At 45.5% G+C, this 25,262-nt stretch overlaps 1 protein-coding gene and 1 long non-coding RNA gene across 2 annotated transcripts in view; one reads left to right on the top strand and one right to left on the bottom strand.

Annotated features, from left to right (window-relative positions):
* Nucleotides 1-243: 243 nt before the first annotated feature.
* LOC141086271 (uncharacterized) lies at nucleotides 244-1,170 on the bottom strand. The gene is made up of 3 exons (XR_012231566.1): nucleotides 868-1,170; nucleotides 483-786; nucleotides 244-377 (listed from the first exon to the last, which is right to left on the bottom strand). It is a non-coding gene; the product is annotated as an uncharacterized lncRNA (long non-coding RNA).
* A 12-nt stretch (nucleotides 1,171-1,182) lies between these two features.
* Nucleotides 1,183-25,262, top strand: part of SNAPC3 (small nuclear RNA activating complex polypeptide 3) — a 64,268-nt gene continuing 40,188 nt past the window's right edge. The window contains exons 1-2 of the mRNA XM_073572155.1: nucleotides 1,183-1,481; nucleotides 21,029-21,106. Coding sequence (XP_073428256.1) covers nucleotides 1,273-1,481; nucleotides 21,029-21,106 — 287 coding nt within the window. The 5' untranslated portion in view covers nucleotides 1,183-1,272. The remainder of the gene's footprint in view (nucleotides 1,482-21,028; nucleotides 21,107-25,262) is intronic.

Raw genomic sequence — 25,262 nt, 5'->3', positions numbered from 1 at the left:
GTGGATTGTACACCATTATAATCTGTATCTTGCCAGGCAGTAAATGCAGAGTGTATTATCATATGCTCGCAGTGAGTCACTTGACCTTAATTATACCTGTCAGGTCTAGGAACATAGATGTTTGATATGCTGGGTTCTATCAAACAGTTCAGTGACCTTGCTAGTTAGGGCGCTCTTGTACTTTATTAGAATGGTTTTATCATGTGATATGGTTTTAAGATATTACTAATAAAGCATTGCAAGTTTGGTTAGGCAGATTTGGGCCCCGATCTTTATTTTTGCTCAGTGAACCCCATACAGCAGTAAGGGCAGTAATGCCTTGATGGCGGCCCTGATCATGGAAGAGATAACAAAAATATATAATGCCAGAATATTGCCTGCAAAAATAAAGGAAAAGGAGATTAAAAAATTGCATTTTTATTGCAGTGCGGCAGTGGTGGCCCTAATGTAAGTTTCCTGTATTACTGTAGTATTATACTCACCAGCCACCATCTTCTTTTATCCATGCCACTCCAGTTGTCTTGTGCAGGTTGTGACCTTCCTGATCGCTCCAGTGTTTGCTGGGCAAGCAGGATGTTACGTGGGGTCATGTCTCCAAGCCATTTTAATTCACAATGAATGCTGTAAAAATAAATTCTAATACATGATGGTGGAATTGCGCTTTTTTTTCGCCATTTCAACACACAAGGAATGTTTCCCCCCATGTTTCAGTATATTGTATGGTAAAACGAATGCAGTCATCACGACTCAGCCCTGTATGGCCATGGCGACACAAGGGTACAGCTCCTGGAAGAAGAAAAAAATAAAACTTGCAATGGGGTCTTCTATTCTTCACCCTTGACGACCAGCGAATCTAGGTATACCCACTAAGCCACGATGCACCCCAGGAATACTTGCACTCTCTGCCTTCCTAAGCTAAACTGTGCGCTGTAGATTGCTGGTAATAGCAGTAACTAGTGGGGCTATGTAATGGGCAGCCCACCGTCACAGTCCGCCTCCCTCGGCCTCTGGGCTCTGCACGTTACATGGCGCCTACGCGCCTTCTTCTTATGACTGCTGCTTTCAATGTTGTCATTAGGCGCAGAGGCTTCTGGATCTTGTAGTTCAGGAACTCGGCTGGGACTGACATTGAATAGGCAAAGGGACTACAGTCCCCGGAATGCATTGCGGCTAGTGGACGTTTCCCGGTACAGCACATTGAATAGGCAAAGGGCTACAGTCCCCGGAATGCATTGCGGCTAGTGGACGTTCCCGGTACAGCACGGCGGTGAAATGGATGAAAACATTCCGGAGTATGAAGTCACACACGTGAACACTAAGAAGATACATGTGGCCTCCTTAGGACACATCTGGAGACAGCACCTGAGCAGCTGCGACCTGAGTCTGGCCGAAGGGTCCTGCGTGGATGTGGAGGATGACGAGCTGGCGGCGGAGCTGGGCTGCACAGCGGGCACTGCCGCGGAGATCCAGAGCCTGTGCAGGTAACGGCAGCTGCTGCCACATGTAGGGGAGGCAGACCCTCCACTTCTCACCTTCAGATCCGGGGCCCCATGAGCCCTGACCTGAGTTCATACTGTTGTCCTGTCACGTCACCAGCGGCCGGGCACAGTATGTGTGGCATTTACCGGGCACCGGATGACGTTATAGGGTAGGTCGGTTCAAGAGGGACCCTCCGCCCCCACTGATTTCCTACATGGATAAAACACATGAAAATAAGCAACCAGTGATAGATCGCACCAGAGACTCTGCGCCTCCCTCCTCCAGGACTGCTCAGTCAGAGACTCTGCGCCTCCCTCCTCCAGGACTGCTCAGTCAGTGACTCTGCGCCTTCCTCCTCCTCCAGGACTGCTCAGTCAGTGACTCTGCGCCTTCCTCCTCCTCCAGGACTGCTCAGTCAGAGACTCTGCGCCTCCCTCCTCCAGGACTGCTCAGTCAGAGACTCTGCGCCTTCCTCCTCCTCCAGGACTGCTCAGTCAGTGACTCTGCGCCTTCCTCCTCCTCCAGGACTGCTCAGTCAGTGACTCTGCGCCTTCCTCCTCCTCCAGGACTGCTCAGTCAGAGACTCTGCGCCTTCCTCCTCCTCCAGGACTGCTCAGTCAGAGACTCTGCGCCTTCCTCCTCCTCCAGGACTGCTCAGTCAGTGACTCTGCGCCTTCCTCCTCCTCCAGGACTGCTCAGTCAGAGACTCTGCGCCTTCCTCCTCCTCCAGGACTGCTCAGTCAGAGACTCTGCGCCTTCCTCCTCCTCCAGGACTGCTCAGTCAGAGACTCTGCGCCTTCCTCCTCCTCCAGGACTGCTCAGTCAGTGACTGCGCCTTCCTCCTCCTCCAGGACTGCTCAGTCAGTGACTCTGCGCCTTCCTCCTCCTCCAGGACTGCTCAGTCAGTGACTCTGCGCCTTCCTCCTCCTCCAGGACTGCTCAGTCAGTGACTCTGCGCCTTCCTCCTCCTCCAGGACTGCTCAGTCAGTGACTCTGCGCCTTCCTCCTCCTCCAGGACTGCTCAGTCAGTGACTCTGCGCCTTCCTCCTCCTCCAGGACTGCTCAGTCAGTGACTCTGCGCCTTCCTCCTCCTCCAGGACTGCTCAGTCAGTGACTCTGCGCCTTCCTCCTCCTCCAGGACTGCTCAGTCAGTGACTCTGCGCCTTCCTCCTCCTCCAGGACTGCTCAGTCAGTGACTCTGCGCCTTCCTCCTCCTCCAGGACTGCTCAGTCAGTGACTCTGCGCCTTCCTCCTCCTCCAGGACTGCTCAGTCAGTGACTGCGCCTTCCTCCTCCTCCAGGACTGCTCAGTCAGTGACTCTGCGCCTTCCTCCTCCTCCAGGACTGCTCAGTCAGTGACTCTGCGCCTTCCTCCTCCTCCAGGACTGCTCAGTCAGTGACTCTGCGCCTTCCTCCTCCTCCAGGACTGCTCAGTCAGTGACTCTGCGCCTTCCTCCTCCTCCAGGACTGCTCAGTCAGTGACTCTGCGCCTTCTTCCTCCTCCAGGACTGCTCAGTCAGTGACTCTGCGCCTTCCTCCTCCTCCAGGACTGCTCAGTCAGTGACTCTGCGCCTTCCTCCTCCTCCAGGACTGCTCAGTCAGTGACTCTGCGCCTTCCTCCTCCTCCAGGACTGCTCAGTCAGTGACTCTGCGCCTTCCTCCTCCTCCAGGACTGCTCAGTCAGTGACTCTGCGCCTTCCTCCTCCTCCAGGACTGCTCAGTCAGTGACTCTGCGCCTTCCTCCTCCTCCAGGACTGCTCAGTCAGTGACTCTGCGCCTTCCTCCTCCTCCAGGACTGCTCAGTCAGTGACTCTGCGCCTTCCTCCTCCTCCAGGACTGCTCAGTCAGTGACTCTGCGCCTTCCTCCTCCTCCAGGACTGCTCAGTCAGTGACTCTGCGCCTTCCTCCTCCTCCAGGACTGCTCAGTCAGTGACTCTGCGCCTTCCTCCTCCTCCAGGACTGCTCAGTCAGTGACTCTGCGCCTTCCTCCTCCTCCAGGACTGCTCAGTCAGTGACTCTGCGCCTTCCTCCTCCTCCAGGACTGCTCAGTCAGAGACTCTGCGCCTTCCTCCTCCTCCAGGACTGCTCAGTCAGAGACTCTGCGCCTCCCTCCTCCAGGACTGCTCAGTCAGAGACTCTGCGCCTCCCTCCTCCTCCAGGACTGCTCAGTCAGTGACTCTGCGCCTTCCTCCTCCTCCAGGACTGCTCAGTCAGTGACTCTGCGCCTTCCTCCTCCTCCAGGACTGCTCAGTCAGTGACTCTGCGCCTTCCTCCTCCTCCAGGACTGCTCAGTCAGTGACTCTGCGCCTTCCTCCTCCAGGACTGCTCAGAGACTCTGCGCCTTCCTCCTCCAGGACTGCTCAGTCAGAGACTCTGCGCCTTCCTCCTCCAGGACTGCTCAGTCAGAGACTCTGCGCCTTCCTCCTCAGGGACTGCTCAGTCAGAGACTCTGCGCCTTCCTCCAGGAATGCTCAGTCATTTTCAAAATCCTCAATTCCCAAGTAAAATCTGTATTCGGTGAAGACAGATTACACTCACGGTGGGGAATCTGTCAGCCATAGCCGGTCCCCGCTCATTGCAGCTGCACCATCTCCTGCACACATCGTCAGTGCAGAGTAAAGTGTGGACTGCCCAAACATTAAGTCTATGGGCGGTCTGGAACTGAGTAAAGGCATTGGTGGCATTTCAATAGCCACTGTGTTAGCGGCACATTTAGGAAAGCTCACTGTCCTTTAGACCACATTCACACGGTCAGTATTTTATATCAGTATTTGGAAGGCAAGACCAGGAGTGGGCGATAAATTCAGAAGTGGTGGCGTGTTTCTATGATTGTTCCACTCCTGGTCTTGCCTTCCAATCATAGAAACACGCCACCACTTCTGAATTTATCGCCCACTCCTGGTTTTGGCTTACAAATGCTGAGGTAAAAAACTGACCAAATACTGAAGGTGTGAAGGTGGCCTTAAACTCCTCTTAGTTGTCCATTGACTCCCAACAGGCCGGCCTTACTTCTTCCAAAAATAAACAAAAAACCACTCAGACCGTGGTGACATGACCGTTTTTCCCCCTCTAGTAAGTACTGCCTGAAAAAATTGCCCTTGCACGGACAGCACTGGGGCCAGAGTTATTATACTAGACTGCTCAGATGAGCACTTTTTTTTTTCACAGGCCGAATTTGCTTGTGAAAGAAAGGCATCATGCACCAGACTGTTATTTGGGTGCACAAAAAATATCAGATCTCATACAACCGTACAAGCATCTGACTTTTCTGGGAACCTTGCCATTGTTAGCATAGGAAACTGTATTTGGTGGTGTGACTTCTGATAACTATTGCTGTATGCCATGTGGACGATTATCAAGCTGTTTTTTTCTGGATGATTTCTCGATTTTTTTTTTTTTTTTTTTTTTATAATACGCAAAGTGTACGACCAATGCATTGTATTGATTGCTGGGAACTTCTGCATTCGGGCTCTCACTGATTGGATATTGATATTTAAAGGGAACCTGTCAGTTGGGATAAGGCTATAAACCTACGTTGTAAGGTTAGTGCTGAAAGTGCGGCACCCACGACCATATGAGCTTCGTTCTCCTCGGGATCGGTTGGCTTTCAGTCTTATGGGCGTGGCTACAGTCATCACTCAACATACTGTGAGCGGTGGCACTTTGACTCAATGCCGGCTCTGGAGTCCATTCCGCAACGTGTGCACACACCCTAAGGGTGTGGGGGGAAAAAAAATTGGGATCCCATTATGGATCAACAGTATTGCCTCTGATTTTTATGGATACTTTGAAATTAACATGGGAAACTATTTGGTCGAATAAATTATATTCACAACGGATGTATAAATATGGATGACAATACAGAAGTAATATCAACAGGTTTTTTTTCTGGAAGAAGCCTCCTTCAGACTCTTTGGGACTTCTGGAAGAATGATTGTGCTACCATGAGGCCTGGTAGCACTCAACAAAAATGGATCCAGTTTGGTCAGAGTTTGATCAGGTGGTTTTCTTTTTTTTTTTTTTTCATGGATGAGAAAAAAAAGTTTCTCCACTTTCTCCTATCAGTCAGTGAAAAACAGAGCGCACAAGGGTGGCATTTGAGTGCCACCCAGTGTTTTTTGTTTTTTTTTGTTTTTTTTTTTAATTTTTTTGTGTGCGTGTTTCACTGACCCATTGCCTTGCATTGCTGATTTTAATCCGACCCTTGGATCAGTATTGGACATGTTTCTGTAATTTTGCATGAACCACTTGGTCCATGGAAATAATTCTGATGTGAACAGCTCCTTAGACTGTCATAAGTGCTAGTGCTACCCCGAAAAAGACAGGACTTGTACATGAAAACCTGACTTGTGAAGGAGCCCAACACACCCTGAGACCATTGATATGTGGGGTTAGGCAAAATTGTGAGGGAGCCCAAAGAACACTTCCATGAATGCAGGATGGGATTTACATATCCTCCAAGAGCAGCTAAAGGTCAATATCCATATGATTTAGGATAAAAGCCGAATCGGAATCTGTTTGCAGTGCAGACACGGTGTTTCGAGTTGTTGCCCCCTCATCAGTACAAAGTATTACATCGGATTTGGCTAGGTTTAACGCTCTGGACTGCTGTCTAAGGGTAATGTTTCACCTTGTGGAGGGTGACAAGCCAAGCCTGGCATTTCAGAGTGAGGCGACTTATAAGCCATGCATATGTGAAATTAAATATGCAAATTATCTCTTCAGACAGGAAAAGGACTCGAATTCTAGTGCCACCTATTGGAAGCAGTGATCCTAGAAGTCAGTATTAACTCTTTAACAAACTTTGCAATATCACTTAGGATAAAAGCCAAACCAGAATGTCAATTTGCAGACACAATGTTTTGGGGTGTTGTCCCTCATCAGTGCAAAGTGTGAGAGATGCCTGACCAGGATCTAAGGGGTAACTTTTCTCCTTGTGGAGAGCGACTAGCCAAGCCTATAAGTCTCCTCACTCTGACATGCCAGGATTCTATTTTGGGAGTGATTTCAACTGCTGGTCTAGAGTGTGGTATAAGTGGTATAAGCATCCTAGAGTGACTTTCTGCTAGTTACTATTGCTCTCACATGGAGGGCGAGCAGAGAATATCGCTCTGTGTACAGACCTTTACTAGACCCATAGTTGAAATCAGCTACTAAGATACTTTGAACTAGGTAGTTAAATAATAGCAAAAAAAAAAGTTAAATTTTAACTAAACGTGGTTCATGTCACCTAATCCATTGCCGCGCGGTTAGTGGAGGAAATTGGCGCAGTCCGTAGGTTTGCATAGAGAATGAAGTATGGCTAATCAGTTTGGTTTGCTGTAATGAGACATTGAATTGATTACTTGTTTTATGTCTGGTGATCCATGTGTTCATCATTTGATAACTCAAGGATACATGTGTAGGAGGTTATCTAACCTTTAGTAAAAAATAGACCAAGCAAGAAATCTTGTCAGTAAGACTGGAGTTGGTCCAAACTACAGATGCACACAGTGTTAGGCGTCGGGTTCCTGTCGCTGCACAGCAGGAATCTCGAGCCTTGCATTCGGCAGTCTCCCATTCCTCTCCGGCCGCAGAGGAGGCTGCTCAGCAGACTCGTCGATCCTGGCGCTCTGCTCAAACCAGCTCTGTGGGTTTGGTTGCTGCTGCCACCTCTGGTCCAGCTATAGCAACGCATGCTGGTCAGCAGCGAGCTACTCCAGGGACTAAGTCCTCCTTTCGGTCCACTGAGCATGCCCGTGGGACGATCTCATTGGAGATCGGAGGTCACATGCTCGGGTCCTTCTCCAGCTCGGATTGGACCTTCAGGAAGGTCCCGGAAGGATGCTGCTATAAAAGGTTCGCATGGCCACTCGGCCATGCGCTAGTATAGACTGCATTATCTGACTATGAGGAGTGAGTGTTGTATGCATGTATGAATGTTTCTGGTGAATGACTCATTAAGAAACCCCTACCCTTGGTACGCATGTGTTGTGCAGCCTAGCCTGTTAAGCACCCAGGCTTAGGTGTAGGTAGAGGCAGAGTCTGAGACTGGCATCAGTGTCCACCGGTGGCTCTGCACGCCACGGTGCACGTTCTCGACACTCCACCATAGTCAGCGTCTATAGTGGCGTCCGCAGGTGCGACGCCGCGTGCTCAAAAGGTCTAGAGGGACTCTGACCCCGTGTTCTTGGGGCAGAGTTCTGTGACCGCATTCTGTGCGCTCCGTTGCCGAACTCTGTGAGCTAAACAGGCTGCAGCATTTATGTTTTGCGGTAGTGCAGCTCTGTGAGGTAACAGAGTTCGCTTCTGTTCACACTGGGTGACGTTAACCCACGTGTGACCTTTTGTATACCGCTTTATACTTCCGCCATTACTAAGCAGCAGTTTACCACCCCTGCACGGTGGACCCCGGGCTGCGAACCCACCTTACTATTATTTTATTATTTGGTGCGTTCCGCCAGCCCTAACACACAGGCATAGTTCTTACAGGTCCTTTACATATAGTAGAGCTAAATATACTCTCATATGGGCCTATATCATAGCTCAGTTGAGATACTGTATTCACCACTAGAAGCCTTTCTCTATAACACCGCGCGTGCACAGTGGCATGTACAAGTTTGGGCACCTCTCGTCAAAATTAGTTATTGTGGACAGTTAAGCAAGTTGAAGATTAAATAATCTCTAAGAGGGCTAAAGTTGACGATGACACATTTCCTTTATATTTTGGGCAAAAATAAATAGTCATTTTTTTTACATTTTAAAAATTACAAAAAGGCAAATGGGTCGATGCAAAGTTTGGGCACTCTTGGAGATTTGTGTGCTCAGATAACTTTGACCTAGGTTTCAGACCTTAATTAGCCTGTTAGGGTTATGGCTTGTACACGATCATCGTCATGAAAGGCCAGGTGATGCAAATTTCCCAGCTTTATAAAAACCCAGCCTCCTCTAACTCTATGGCAAAAAAACAGCAGCCATGTGTTCTTCAACGCAGCTGCCTAGCACCCTGAAAATGGTGGAGGCCGACAAAGCTGGAGAAACCTATAAGGAGATAGGAAAGCGTTTTCAAGTTGCCCTTTCCTCAGTTTGAAATGTAATTAAGAAATGGCAGTTAACAGAAACAATGGAGGTCAAGATAAGGTGTTGAAGACCAAGCAAAATTTAATTGAGAGCTGCTTCTAGGATTGCTAGAGAGACAAATCGAACCCCCCCACTTGACTTTAAAAGACCTTCATAAAGGTTTAGCTGGGTTATGCTACATTGTTCAACTGTTCTGAGACACATGCACAAATATGGCCTTCGTAGAAGAGTCCTCAGAAGAACACCTCTCCTGCATCCTCACCATAAAATTCAGCATCAGAAGTAGGCAAAATAACATCTAAACAAGCCTGATGCATTTTGGAAAGAAATCCCATGGACTGAAGAGGTTAAAATAAAACTTTTTGGCCATAATGATAAAAGGCATGTGTGGAGAGAAAAAAGGGCACAGAAGCTCAAGTTGAAAAGAGGATTGCTTCTACAAATGGATAATGATACTAAACATATGTCAAAATCCACAATAGACTACCTCAATAGGCGCAAGCTGAAGATTTTATAATGGCCCTCACAGTCCCTTCATCTGAACATCATTGGAAATGTGTGGCTAGACCTTAAAATAGCAGTGCATGCAAGACGACCAAGGATTCTCACAGAACTGGAAGAATTTTCCAAGGAAGATTGGAGGAAAATCCCCCAAACAAGAACTGAAAGACTTGTCTGGCTAGAAAAAGCATTTACAAGCTGTGATACTTGCAAAAGAGGGTATTACTAGGTACTAACCATGCAGAGTGCCCAAAAATTTGCATCGGCCCAATTTCCCTTTTGTAACTTTTAAAATATAGAAGATGAAAATATATATTTTCTTGCATAAAATACAAAATAAATGTGTCATCTTTAACTTTAGGCCTTTTAGAGATCATTTATTCTTCAGTGTACTTAATACGCCCACGTCGGAATCGCTCCCTTTGATGTGGACTCCGGCACTGAGCCCACATCTTTCCCGGCACATGTCCGCTCTTTTGAACAGGTGACATATGCGTCTAACAGCCACAGGTGGAATGGCAATCCACCCGCAGCTGTTAATCTGTTAAATGCCCCTGCCAATCTGACAGCGGCATTTAACTCGTGCTTCTGGTAAGCGCGCCGGAATTCCCGCCCATTGGGGAAAAAAAATTGCTCCATTTTCCGATACCTGTAGCATCTCCATTTTTCGTGATCTCTGGTTTGGTGAGGGCTTATTTTTTCCATGCCGAGCTGACATTTTTTAATGTGATTTTGGTGCAGATATGATCTTTTGATCGCCCTTTATTACATTTTAATGCAATGTTGTGGCAACCAAAGAAACACAATTCTGGCGTTATGAATTTTGTTCTCGTTACGCTATTTAGCGATCAGGTTAAAAGGAATCTGTCACTTAGTCCAAATAAAATCAGCTGCAGGCACCGTCATCAGGGGCTTATCTACAGCATTCTGTATTTTTAATATGTATTTTTTTAAAAAAAGGTGTAAGAAATAGGAAAAATATAACGCGTTTAAAATGTAGTCCGGCGTTCTTTTTCAAAGTGCTGGGTAGTGATTGCTGCTGTACAGTTTAGGCTGGTTTCACATTAGCGTTTCAGGCCGCAGCGTCTAAACCCCACCCCCTGCCGCGCCTCCTCCGGTAACTGCCTATGGGCGCATGACGCTGCATGCCACCTGCATCCCCTATCTTTAGCACTGGGGACGCAGGCCGTGCGCAGGTATGCGTTTGGTGGCGCATGCGTCCTTTTGATGGTGCGCCGACCAGCGCCAAACGAAACCTGTTGCAATTTTGTGAGGAGAGGAGACTGTCCTCCAGGCCCTGGGTACCATATTCCTGTAAAAAATAGAATTAAAATAAAAAATAGGGATATACTTACCCTCTGTCGGCCCCTGGAGTTATCCTGCCTCTCAGCCACGCTGCCGGCATCTTCCGTTCCCAGGGATGCATTGCGCGAATGACCTCTGACGACGTAGCGGTCTCGTGTGATGCTACGTCATCAGAGGTCATTGTTGATTGACAGGTTGGTCACACTTGTCAAGCACTATGCTTGATAAGTGTGACAAACCTGTCAATCACTTTTCTAAGCGATGCTTCAAATCACTTGGAAAAGCGCTAGCATTCTGCAAGCTAAAAACACTTGTATTTTGCGGGAAAACGCATGTGAATTCCGCATGCGTTTTACCCACGGCAGAAATGCAGTTGCAGAAATGCTGCGGACATTTCCACAGCATTTCTGCCACGTGGGCACTTAGCCTAAATGATTGCCCAAGAGCATAGTAAGTCATACAGAAGAGGCAAGGAATAAGAGTATAACCAAAAGGTGTATACTTGAGATTAAGGTTGATAACCCATAATAAGCCGTGCGATCATATAAAACCTGGGCCGATCATCAGGTAGGAAAAAAGGGACCAAACCGCTGGGAAAGGTCTGAGAGAGGTCTGGCGCCTGCGCAATGCAGTACTTTGCTCTGCCCTCAATATGGCAGCGAAGTACGCCTGCGCAGGAGCACAATGCTGGGGAGCGAGAAAGCAACAGGACGGCGGCATCGCCAGAGGATGGGAGGTGCCGGACTTGGACCTGTGACACCCATCGGACTGGACCGCTTCCAGGGTGAGTATAATGAAAGTTATTTTTCTTATCTTGGAGGTCGGACCGGGGGCTTATCTATAGAATGCAGTAGATAAGCCCTGAAAGGCAGCGGTTGTAACTCATATCGACCAAAACTGCTGACAGGTTCGCTTTAAATCTGTATTAAAAAATGGTGACAAATTGTGACAAAAGTTATATCTACTTAAATGGGTTTTCTATTCCTGAACTTTTTTTAAATGAACCACCCAGCATGTTGAACCCCTTCCTCTCACACAAGTATATTCTTACTAATTCCTCAAGCGGCCTCTTCCAGCTCTGCTCAGGTCTCCTGTCGGTCTCTGCTTTTCTTCAGTCTGAATGGGCTAGTTACTAGCTGCAATGCTGACCAGCAAGTTAAAGGGGTTGTTCTGTCAATTAAGTTTCTGCCTCTGCTGCAGTTTGTTAAAAACAACAAACCGCCCTGTACTCGCCTTCCCCAGGTCCTCCGGCGAGTATTGTGTGTCTGGCATGGACTGCGGTGCTGATGTTCCGTCAAAAGCGCGGGAGCCAATCATTGAGCTCAGCGGCATTCCTTGTGTCTGCCACACTAATGCCAGGCATCGGGAGACTTGGCAGAGGACACAGGGAAGGGTTATATTGACTTTGATCCGCTATTTTCTCTAGATACAGTTTCATAACCTAAACATTGTTTTTGACTTCTATGTATATTTTATGCATACCGATTAGCTACAGCAGTTTTATTTTCCCTGATACTATGTGTTTTTTATTTATTTGTTTTGCAAAATCTGTGTAGTATTTTCCTTTTTAGATCTGATCTTGTGCTTCTTAATATTTCAACAGAAACAGGATTGTTCTTTCCAAATCTATAATACAGTAGAGTATTTATCTGGGTATTATGCCACCCGAATATCCGGCAGGGCATGTGCTGGGTATAATAAGATGGCTGTGGTGCTGCAATGTTCAGGTGATCACATACTGTAGGCCAAGGCGGCTTCACCCGGACTAGAACATGGCGGCGTTTGTACGATGTGTATCTTTATGGGAAAGTCTGGGCGTTCCTGCAAATTACTGCATGTTATAAGCATGTGCGCACGTTCAGCATTTGCAGAGGAAAAATCTGCAGCAAATACTGATTGCGTTGGCAGGAACATCCGTGCTTTTTTTCTTTACACATTTTTGCATGTTTTATTTTTTTTCATTCATTAAAATGGTTGGAAAACAGTGAAAGAATGGACAGGCTGCAGGTGTGAAACTCAGGAACAAACATTAAAATGCATGTCACTTCAGAAATCTCAGTCACTTTGCTGGTACTGTAAAACGCATTTTTTTACCCCCCGCACATATTATAATATAAACGAGTTGTACTTTTTAATGACACCCCTCGTTTTACCACATAGTGTACTCGAAAGCGGGGAAAAAATTTCAAGTGTCGTGAAATTGTGAAGAAAAAAAAAAACTAACACAATTCTGACATTGTTTTTTTGGGAATTGTTTTTGCAGTGTAAAAGAATGACCATGCAATATTATTCTCCTGATCAATAACAAGCATGTCCTGTTTTTTTAAAAAAAAAATTTAGTGACGAAAAAAAAATCTGAAGTCTGCAAAAAAAAAAAAGTCATTTTGGAGTTGTCCCCATATTCAGAGACCCATAACATTTTTTCTTTCCATGCGCAACATATGAACAAGCCCTGTTGTGGTGATGTCCTCCCATCACCCATAGAAAACTGATGCAAAATGCTCAGTGGCGTTCTTAGCTCCTGAGAAAGTTCAAGTGCTGCTGTCAGATTACATAGCAAAAAACTGCTGACAGATTCCCTTTAAGAAGACAATTGTATTTATGTCAAAGCTAGCATTAATGTATAGCTTGCAATGTGGTAATACCTAGTAACAGTAATATTGATGTACAGCTCTCTGAACTGTTTAGAGAGGGCAGGTTGATCTTACTGACAGATTTCCTTTTAGTTAACCCCTTCCCGACCTTTGACGCCACATAGGCGTCATGAAAGTCGGTGTCAATCCGACCTATGACTCCTATGTGGCGTCATGAATTGATCGCCCTCCTGTGGGTCAGGTGACCGGGGTCAATGAAAGGTCACCCCACCCGCAGGTACATGACCCTTTGTACTTCACCCCAGGGGTGGTGGCTTAGCCCCACCGTGGCTACGATCACTCTGATTGGCTGTTAAAAGTGAAACAGCCAATCAGAGCGATTGTAAAATATTTCTCCAAGAAATTTGGTGAGATATTACAATCCAGCCATGGCCGATGCTGCAATAGCATCGGCCATGGCTGGAGACCTCGATCCGACCTCCCCCACCGACTGAAGGGGGCGATCGGCCAACGACGGCGATCTGATGCCGTCAGCATATGCTCCCCTCCCCCTTCCCTCCGCTCCCCCCGCCTTCCGATTCCCCCCCCCTCACCCCCCCGATACCACCTATGTCCTGGTGTCCCTCCCGGATCCTTCATGGGCGCCGCCATTTTTCAAAATGGCGGGCGCATGTGTAGTGCGCCCGCCGAATCGGCTGGCATGTTCATTTATTGCAGGTACATTTTGATCACTGTGGTAAACTATCATCGTGATCAAAATAAATAAAAAAAGTAAATATACCCCCCTTTATCACCCCCATAGGTAGGGACAAATAATAAAATAAAGAAAATATTTTTATTTTTCCATTAGGGTTAGAGTTTGGGTTAGGGTTAGAGTTGGGGTTGGAATTAGGGTTAGGGTTGGAATTAGGGTTAGGGTTGGGGTTAGGGTTGTGGTTAGAGTTGTAGTTAGGGTTAGGGGTGTGTTGGGGTTAGGGTTGAGTTAGAATTGAGGGGTTTCCACTATTTAGGCACATCAGGGGGTCTCCAAACGCGACATGGCACCACCATTGAGTCCAGCCAATTTTGCGTTCGAAAAGTCAAACAGTGCTCCCTCCATTCTGAGCCCCGACGTGTGCCCAAACAGTGGTTTACACCCACATATGGGGTATCAGCGTACTCAGGAAAAATTGCACAACAACTTTTGGGGTCCAATTTCTCCATTTACCCTTGTGAAAATAAAAAATTGCGGAATAAAAAAAATCAGTGTTTGAGGGAAAAAAATGATTTTTTATTTTCACGGCTCTGCGTTATAAACTTCTGTGAAGCACTTGGGAGTTCAAAGTGTTCACCACACAACTAGATAAGTTCCTTGGGGGGGTCTAGTTTCCAAAATGAAGTCACTTGTGGGGGGTTTCTACCAGGGCTGTGGAGTCGGTAAGCCAAACCTGCGACTCCGACTCCTCAATTTCCCTTACACCGACTCCACGACTCCGACTCCCACACATATTGCTTATATTTAAGTGAAAAATTTATTGTAGTACAATGTGAACCTCAGACATTTAATCATTTTTATGATCCCATAATCAAGATATTTAGATAGAACAGAATATATATTGGTGTACTACCCGGTTTTCATTCTTTTTGGTACAGATACGATATGGATAGACAGATATGGATAAATGGATAGATAGAGCAGATTTCTAATTTGCTTTTGCTATTGAAAACATTATCTATGAGCTCAAAAACCTTTCAGGTGATGCGGTTTTTTAAAAAGATGATCAGCTTTTGCAGCTGAAAAAAGTATCCTCAAAAAACACAGGAAAAACGCTGTGTGTGAATGTAGCCTTAGATCAGGAATAGAACAGCCATTTATAGGACATTTCATAACTTTCCCAAAAAATATTCAGCACATTCTGCATTGAATTACTGTACCCAATTTATTACAGTCATGGCCAAAAGTATTGACACCCCTGCAATTCTGTCAGATAATATTCAGTTTCTTCCTGAAAATGATTGCAAACACAAATTCTTTGGTATTATTATCTTCATTTAATTTGTCTTAAATGAAAAAACACAAAAGAGAATGAAGCAAAAAGCAAAACATTGATCATTTCACACAAAACTCCAAAAATGGGCCGGACAAAAGTATTGGCACCCTCAGCCTAATACTTGGTTGCACAACCTTTAGCCAAAATAACTGCGACCAACCGCTTCCGGTAATCATCAATGAGTTTCTTACAATGCTCTGCTGGAATTTTAGACCATTCTTCTTTGGCAAACTACTCCAGGTCCCTGATATTTGAGGGTGCCTTCTCCAAACTGCCATTTTTAGATCTCTCCACAGGTGTTCTATGGGATTCAGGTCTGGACTCATTGCTGGCCACCTTAGAAGTCTCCAGTGCTTTCTCTCAAACCATTTTCTAGTGCTTTTTGAAGTGTGTTTTGGGTTATTGTCCTGCTGGAAGACCCATGACCTCTGAGGTAGACCCAGCTTTCTCACACTGGGCCCTACATTATGCTGCAAAATTTGTTGGTAGTCTTCTGACTTCATAATGCCATGCACACGGTCAAGCAGTCCAGTGCCAGAGGCAGCAAAGCAACCCCAAAACATCAGGGAACCTCCGCCATGTTTGACTGTAGGGACCGTGTACTTTTCTTTGAATGCCTCTTTTTTCTCCTGTAAACTCTATGTTTATGCTTTTGCCCTAAAAGCTCTACTTTTGTCTCATCTGACCAAAGAACATTCTTCCAAAATGTTTTAGGCTTTTTCAGGTAAGTTTTGGCAAACTCCAGCCTGGCTTTTTTATGTCTCGGGTTAAGAAGTGGAGTCTTCCTGGGTCTCCTACCATACAGTCCCTTTTCATTCAGATGCCGACGGATAGTACGGGTTGACACCGTTGTACCCTCGGACTGCAGGGCAGCTTGAACTCGTTTGGATGTTAGTCGAGGTTCTTTATCCAACATCCGCACAATCTTGCGTTGAAATCTCTTGGCAATTTTTCTTTTCCGGCCACATCTAGGGAGGTTAGCCACAGTGCCATGGGCTTTAAACTTCTTGATGACACTGCGCACTGTAGACACAGGAACATTCAGGTCTTTGGAGATGGACTTGTAGCCTTGAGATTGCTCATGCTTCCTCACAATTTGGTTTCTCAAGTCCTCAGACAGTTCTTTGGTCTTCTTTCTTTTCTCCATGCTCAATGTGGTACACACAAGGACACAGGACAGAGGTTGAGTCAACTTTAATCCATGTCAACTGGCTGCAAGTGTGATTTAGTTATTGCCACCACCTGTTAGGTACCACAGGTAAGTAACAGGTGCTGTTAATTACACAAATTAGAGAAGCATCACATGATTTTTCGCAGAGTGCCAATACTTCTGTCCACCCTCTTTTTTATGTTTGGTGTGGAATTATATCCAATTTGGCTTTAGGACAATTCTTTTTGTGTTTTTTCATTTAAGACAAATTAAATGAAGATAATAATACCAAAGAATTTGTGTTTGCAATCATTTTCAGGAAGAAACTGAGTATTATCTGACAGAATTGCAGGGGTGTCAATACTTTTGGCCATGACTGTATATATTTTAGGAGTCGGAGTCGGTCCATTTTATACCGACTCCAACTCCGACTCCAACTCCACCAAAATGAGCACCGACTCCGACTCCGACTCCACAGCCCTGGTTTCTACTGTTTAGGTACATCAGGGGCTCTGCAAACGTACCATGACGCTCGCAGACCATTCCATCAAGTCAGCATTTCAAAACGTCACTACTTCCCTTCCGAGCCCCAACGTGTGGCCAAACAGTGGGTTCCCCCCACATATGGAGTACCAGCGTACTCAGGAGAAACTGGACAATAACTTTTGAGGAAAAAAAATGATTTTTTATTTTCATGGCTCTGCGTTATAAACTTCTGTGAAGCACCTGGGGGTTCAAAGTGCTCACTATGCATCTAAATAAGTTCCTTAGGGGCTCTAGTTTCCAAAATGGGGTAATTTGTGGGGGAGCTCAAAAGTTTAGGCGTACAGGGGCTCTCCAAACACGACGTGTCCGCTAACGAATGGAGCTAATTTTCCATTCAAAAAGTCAAATGGCGCTCCTTCCCTTCTGAGCCCTGCTGTGCACCTAAACAGTGGTTCTCCCCACATATGGCGTACCAGCGTACTCAGGACAAACTGGAAAACAACTTTGGGGTCCAATTTCTCCTGTTATCCTTGGGAAAATAAAAAATAGCGGGCTAAAAAATTATTTTTGAGGGAAAAAAAAAGATTTTTTTATTTTCACTGCTCTGCGTTTATGTATAAACTTCTGTGAAGCACTTAGGGTTTCAAAGTCCTCCCTACACATCTAGATAATCTCCTTGGGGGGTCTAGTTTCCAAAATGGTGTCGCTTGTGCGGGGTTTTCACTGTTAAGGCACATGGGGGCTCTCCAAACGTGACATGGTGTCCACTAACGATTGGAGCTTATTTTAAATTCAAAAAGTCAAATGGCTCTCCTTCCCTTCTGAGCCCTGCCGTGCGCCCAAACAGTGGTTTATGACCACATATGAGGTATCAGTTTGCTCAGGAGAAATTTCCCAACCAACTTTACAATCCTGTTGCCCATGTGAAAATGAAAAAATTGATGCTAAAAGAAAACTTTTGTTGGAAAAATTAAAATGTCCATTTTTTTCCTTCCATGTTGCTTTTAGTTCCTGTGAAGCACCTGAAGGGTTAATAATCTTCTTGAATCTAGTTTTGAGTAGCTTGAGGGGGGCAGTTTTTAGAATGGTGTCACTTTTGGGTATTTTCTGCCATATAGACCCCTCATAGTGACTTCAAATGTGAGGTGGTCCCTAAAGAAATGGTTTTGTAAATTTTGTTGTAAAAATGAGATCGCTGGTCAACTTTTAACCCTTATAACTTCCTAACAAATAAAAATTTTGTTTCCAAAATTGTGCCGATGTAAAGTACCATATTTTCCGGCGTATAAGACTTTTTAACCCCTAAAAATCTTCTTAAAAGTCGGGGGTCGTCTTATACGCCGGGTGTCTTTTTAGACGCCGAGTGCATAAGGTGGGGGAGTGGTCCTGATGAAGAAGGGAGGGTGCAAGTGGTGTTATCATCCCCTTTTACCTCATTGGTGGCAGTGGTGCAGTGGCTCCTCCAGCAGTGTGGCGGCCCTGTGCTGAGGGTCGACGCAGCTCCTCTTTGTCCAGCGTGGGGGCGCTGTGCTGGGGGGCGGCTGCGGCGGCTCTCTGTCCAGCATCGGGGCTCCTCCGGCATTTCCCCAAAGACCCGAGATCTCGGGAGACGAGATCTGAATCAGCATGCACGGGCTCCCGCGGCCATTTTCCCGGAGGCCACCGCATCGCAGCAATGGAGCTGCCTTGGCCTTTGGGCTTTAGGGAAATGCCGTCGGGACCCGATGAAGCGCAGGTGCGCAAAACGGCCGTCGTCCGTTCATCATCCACTGGTTCTATATCGTACCTGCCTGTATGAAGATGTTTTAACGTCACTGAATGAATATTGGATTTTTTAAGAACGGTGAGTACCACCTTTTTTTTTTTTTTGTCTCTTTTGCATGTTATGCTTTGGACATGTTAATGCCCAAGACAGAGGTAGGGAAAACCTGCTCTGGATGTCGAGTTTGAAACAGATTGCAGTATGATAGTGTTGCAGTCTGTTCCATTCCGGATCCAGGTTTTCCATGTGGCTGAAATCCACAGGTTTCTGTGATAAAAGCCCTGCAGGAAACGGTTAGAGAGATCTGAGGAGTTCTGAGTGAGTCTCAGGTGTGTCAGGGCCATAGTGAGTTGGTGTTTGTTGCTGTGCAGAGCAGTGATTTGATGTGGTGGGAGTGGCAAAAACCCTTCCATATGAGACTGTATTGGGGAGAGACTTGCCCCTGTTTTGGTCCCTGTGGGAGACCAGGGTCAGCACTCTCACGGTAAAGGTTGTGCCGGGCATAGAACCTGCAAATGGTGAGATACCTGACATTGGGGTCGCCAACCTAGGGGCAGAGTGTAATCCTGATAGGCTCCCTTTAGAGGTATTGGCAGAGGAGGATGAAAATGTTTCTGGTGCAGAACCCGAAGATGTCAAGTCAGAGATATCTGCCACAGGGGTCGTCAACATAGGGACAGAGTGTAACCCTGATAGGCTCCCCCTAGAGGTAAGTTTGGAACAGCTCAGTTCCAGGGTCCCACGCAGAGAAACTGGTGTAAAAACCGCAGGTTTAAAAAGAACGCCGGGAAGAACCGGGAGTGTGTGGTCGCGGAGGCGACTGGGGACTTAAGCACGAGGAACCCTCTGGTACTGACCAAGGATGTGCCCGGGGGTCAGGGTAAAATAGAACGCTCGCAAGACAGCAGTGTCGGGAGGCTCAGGTTTGGGTGCGACGTAATAAAGATGGATGCTCGGAGTTGCCAGGGCGGACTGCGGCTTTTCAGCATGATATAGTCACTGAGGCATGGGTAAGGTTACAGAGTAAATTGTATCAGAGGCCCGAAGGTGAGTACTTGGGTGATAGGATGAGATGCGGGGTTACTGAACCCAAAATAAACAAGGTCGAGAGCACCCAAAATTGGCCCAAATCTACATTTAAATTTGAAAGTGAATGTGGCGTCTGCAACGGAGAACGGCGAGGTGGGTGGGTCCCGTAATAAAGTATGGAGGAGAAACGCAAAGGGGAGGGATGCATGTGCTGATCGATTGTTCCGGACCCTAATTTGGTTTCTCAGTGCAGTGTCGTGCGGGCATGTCACAGGGGCATGCGGATGCACTGTCTCATGCCCATGTGAGGTGTCATGTGTTCAGCCCCACAGGTTTGAACAGGGGAGGGGGATATGTGAGGTAGTGACCCTGGTTACAGCTAGGGGGCGCTGTGTTCTCCCCAGGATATGCACGGAGGTGTATTGAGGCTATGGGAATGCATTGAGGTCACAGGCGTAGCTGGGATTGCAATGGTAAAGTAGTGACCGATGTTACAGGTAGGGGTCGCTGTGTAGTCTCCCCAGGATATGCACGGAGGTGTATGAAGGCCATAGGTGTACATGGCAGTCACGGGCGTAGCTGTGACTGCAATGCTAACTGATAATAAAACTAAGTGTTAGTCTTGGACATTTTAATGTCCAAGACAGAGGTAGGGAAAACCTGCTCTAGATATTGTGTTTGAAACAGATTGCAGTATGATAGTGTTGCAGTCTGTTCCATTCCGGATCCAGGTTTTCCATGTGGCTGAAAGCCACAGGTTGCTGTGATAAAAGCCCTGCAGGAAAGGGTTAGAGCGATCTGAGTGAGTCTCAGGTGTGTCAGGGCCAGATTGAGTTGGTGCTTGTTGCTGTGCAGAGCAATTGGTGTGCAGAGCACAGGACAGAGCGGAGCCAATAGGCCTGGCACTGACAGCGTATACAGTGATGCAAGTCGTCCACGGTGACTAGTCTCTGATGTGGACAGTCCTGTGCCTGGAGGTGGATGTTCTGTGCTCGAAAGAGGACTGGCGTGTAATGATTGCAAAACAGGTGGATATGGTGCCCGGCTGCGATCCGGATGATATCCTGGACTGTGTACGGCTGTGAGTAGAGGCTGTGATTACAAGCGGTGCAGGACACCCACGGGAACTAGTCTGAGGAGGACTAGCGTATGTAGTGACTGCAATCTAAAGGATGCTGTGTACTATGGAGGGCTATGAACTGGTGTGGTACTATATGGAGTCCTATGAACTGGTGTGAACTGAACACTGATAATATGCACTGAAGCTATATGCAATTGTGTGAATTTGGACTTTTATGTGTGAAGACAACACATTAAAAAGACTTTAGTGATTGAATTTTGTGGGTCACTGCCTCTTCACTGCGTACGGTGCCACCGCTGCCTTACCATACATACATACATACATACATACATACATACATTTATGAATTCGGCTTAAGTTAGACATTTGTGTTGAGGTGTAAGCATACTAAACAAGTGGCTATGCTGTACATCCCTGACCCGGCATGATGAGCATACATCTGCCTACTTGTGAAGATTTTTGGAAACTGGCACACAAGTAAATTGTAAAATCCATCCTCTGTTCTGGGAAAAAAATTACGGTATTTAATATATATATATTTTTTCATTTTTAGTGTGGATTCATTAAGAAGTAATGAGGAGGAGCCTGATACGGAGAAAGTCCCTGAAGATAGCTCCCTGGTGACATTGAGGTATGCTTTGATCAGTGAATGTAGTCTTAGCACGAGAGAAAAAATACTTATGTTTCAGATGTCATTATTGTAAATTTAACCACAAAAAAGCCCGTACATTCCTCCACCTGAGAATGCATGGTAATGGGATGTAGGAAGAGATGGCCAAATATCCTTGTGCCATACAGTTTGGAGAAAAGTGATTTCAGGACCATCATATAATGGCTATCCTTTCCATATGGCATTGACCGAAAGTATCTGAATGTTAAATACATGTTGTTGTCTTATGCCGCATGTAAAAGGATCACCATTTAAAAATAAAATCCTATTAAAATTCTAAATTATGTAGCCTATACGTGCTTCTTTACGCCAGGTAATAAAGTGGTGGCATATCTCTAGAGCAGGGGTTCCCAGCCTGTCTCATTGGTGCTTTAGCAGACAGCTATGGATAGCAGGTCTCCAGAAGTCACTGCTTGGGGCTGCTGGATGTGGCTTGCGACTTTCTGAGCTGAATGTGAGTCACAAGGTAAGAAAGGTTGCAGGCCACTGCTCTAGAATATACCAACACATTGAATTATGGGAGTTTGATTCGTGAGACCTCCACTGATTGTCAACCTCTTTTTGACATCGGACGTAATATTCTGTCCATGTGCCCTGGGCCTATTTGACCAGGGACGTAATATTACAACATCATGATCGCCCACGCACACTGGGGGGGTGCGCGGGTGATCGCCGCTGGGTGTCAGCTGATTCTGACAGCTGACACCCAGCACTAGGTGCCAGGAGCGGTCACAGACCCCCAAAATGTTAAATTTCAGCCGGGCTGAACTGCCGTGACCTCAGCGAGATCCCCACTAACTCATGGTGCTAGCAGAGATCTCACAGAGGTCACGGCAGTTCAGCCCGGTGGGGGACGCAGCTTCAGTGAGGTCGCTGCCGGTCACTGACTCTGCACTCGCAGCAACTCAGTCACCAGTGGTTCTCAGCTTGGATGGTCACATCTTGGCATCGTCCAGGTTAAAAACTATTTCTCCCCAAGACATGAATTACGGTGTGGGACAGAACAATGGATAGGTGAGGGATATTGTTGTTTTTTTGTTTTTTTTTGTGTTTGTTTTATTACAGGAGAACGAGGCCTTCGGAGGAATAGGCATTAGGTGATTATAACTGTGTTTCTTATTTTTAAATAAAAATGGAAAACTGTGTTGGGGTATGTCTCCCCATTCAGGAAACGCTGCGGATTGGATGATCTGAAGTAAATTTTTCGTGAAAAAAAGTTAAATGTTCATTTTTTTTTTGTTTTTTTTAAACATTACAAAAAATTTTGTGAGCCACCTTAAGGGTTAATTAACTTCTTGAAAGTGATCTTTGAGCACCTTCAGGGGTGCAGTTTTTAGAATGGTGTCACTTTTGGGTATCTTCTTTTGGGTATCTTCTATCATATAGACCCCTCAAAGTTACTTCAAATGTGATGTGGTCCCAAAAAAAAAAAAAAAGTGTTGTAAAAATGAAAAAAAAAAATTGCTGGTCAACTTTTAACCCTTATAACTTCCTAACAAAACAAATTTTGTTCCAAAATTGTGCTGATATAAAGTAGACATGTGGGAAATGTTACTTACAGTGGCGGAAATAAGTATTTGATCCTTTGCTGATTTTGTACGTTTGCCCTCTGACAAATACATGAACAGTCTGTAATTTTAACATTGAGAGATAGAATATCAAAAATAAAATCCAGAAAATCACATTGTATAAATTATATAAATGTATTTTACGGATTCTAAGACTCCCTTTTTTTTCTCCCAAACTTGGGGGGAATTGGGGGTGCGTCTTATAATGCGTATATTAGGGTATTTCATTTTGTATGGTAAAAATTAAAATGTCAAATTTTTACAGACTTTGCTTACGCCCGAGTCTCACTAATGTAAAAAGTATATATGCCAAATTTCAAGACGATCGAACAATATTTAGAGGTTGCACACTTTTATCAGTTTAATAAAAGGACGCAAAAAAGCAGATTTTCAATGTTAAGTATTTTTTATTAGAAATTCAAACAATTAAAAACTTAGAATAATAGTGACAATAAACAGTAACATTGATAGGTAGTATCATATGTATTAAATGATTTACACTAATGTGCTGTGAAGCCAACCACAACAATGGTCGCCCAAATTCAGTTTCAATTCTGATACATGTTCCTTGGATCATTCCTTTATTAGATGCAGTTGTATCGAAAGATATACCAATGATACGGTCACGTAGCGCGCATCGGTCCACCTCCTGAATAACAACTTCAGCCATTAGCTCACCAGTACCTTTCTGGGCAACAGGTACGCCAAGCAAAGGCTCTAAATCTTTTCCAGTTACAAGAACAGCAACTCTCTTCTAGAGTTTTGACACTCCCACAGGCAACCGAGGTCAACAATTTACTATCCCAATGTAGGACTAAATGAGGAGGATTTTCAAACAGTGACTTTTCCATGTTCTCAGCCATTTGTCTTCTGTTAATCGCCAGAGTTCGGAAAACGGTAGATGGAGATATGGAAATGCATGAAACATCGTGACCAAGGCTTTTTGCAGTTGCAATAAATGAAGTACTTGCTTGTCGGAATGGAGAGTTGTTTTCGATCCCATGTAGCCGTGAGTGTGTGATCAAGAGGTTTTAACCTGCGACCTGCAGAAGATTTTTTCCACTGGTGGTGCAGAAAATTCGTCCTCTTTGTGAATTGATGATGATGGAGATGAGACTGAGTGTTCCACTATAACGGTCTTGTTCATTTTGGCGATTTCTTTATAATGTTTCATCTTGTATGCCTCCTTTTTTTCTGTATTTATTTTCTTCCTTTTAATTTGTGAGGCAAGAACCTTATCTACACCACTCATTGATGAACGCATAGGATCCTCTCTTTGTGACATAAGGAATGCTTTATCATCTTCTAGTGCACTATTCATGGACATCACATTTTGCCTGGCAATATCAAATAGCTCAACAAGATCACCTTTCCAAATCTGCCGCCTCATATTTGCATATTCAGTGTTTCTTGATTTCTCTTTACCCAGATGTTGATATACCTTGTATAACTTCTGTATACGAGTTTGGATATTCTCTTCTGTCATGACAGGGATACTTACTTTCTTCCACACTTCCTGTAGTTTAATACTTGTGGATTTAGCAGCACACGAGTGTTTTTCTTTCATTTCCTTGTGATGGTAAATAAAAACTAAAAGCACTTGTTCCTTGGAAGGGAGTCGAGCTCCAAAAATTCACCACCAGGCACCTTTTCAAGTAACCAAATTCCCTTTCAAGTACTCATTTTCAGTTTAACTACGTGCAAAACATAATAGAAACACAACATACACAGTGTGATGTCGATGATCCATTATCATGAATTTCAGTACTTTCAGATAAAAGTGATCAAAGTGTGCAACCTCTAAATATTAATCGATTTCGCTAAAATTTTTACATGGATCTTTTATATGACTTAGACCAAGGATTCAAGCAAAGTCATATGAAATTCATAACTTTGGAAAATGAAACACCCTAGCGTATATACCTTACCTTTGCTGCAGGCTGGGATGAGGGGGTGTTCGGCGGTGCTGCAGGGGTCTCTGGTGGTGCGCTGAAATCTCATCTTCCGAGATCTTGATGTCGAGATCTCCAACTGCGCATGTGCCACTCCCTGGCAGCCATTTTCCCGGACTCCACTGCACAGAAAACCACAGGGCTCTGGCCTTTCACAATATGTGGGCGGAGACCCCCAACAGCACCGCCAGAGACCCCCGCAGCAGCGGACTGCACATCAGAACACCCCCTCATCCAAGCCTGCAGCATCACCCCACTCCTGCAGCCACCACCCTCTGGCCTGGCACCTCTGCTCATAATTGGTGCTGTGTTACAACAGTGGGGTGTCACACTCGAACTGATTTCTGACATGTAATGATTGGTCTACCATATATGTGCTGAATATTTGGCATTATACATGTATATCAGACACTAACTACTGTGATTTATCTATCCAAAGATTTAATCCTTCCAAAGTGTTTAATCAGGGTTTTGCTGTTTCGGGGTGTTATGGGTCTGTATCTTGCCTAGTTCTTGCCTGAGACTATGGTCCTTCAGGGCCTCTGTACCTACTCTTGTGCTATTTCTATTAATACTCCATGTGTGCTGTCTGGAGGG

This window comes from Dendrobates tinctorius, unplaced genomic scaffold, assembly GCF_039654945.1.
Source record: "Dendrobates tinctorius isolate UK_male_01 unplaced genomic scaffold, ASM3965494v1 ptg000031l, whole genome shotgun sequence".
Classification (NCBI taxonomy): Eukaryota; Metazoa; Chordata; class Amphibia; order Anura; family Dendrobatidae; genus Dendrobates; species Dendrobates tinctorius.
This window is presented reverse-complemented; position numbering and strand designations above follow the sequence as displayed.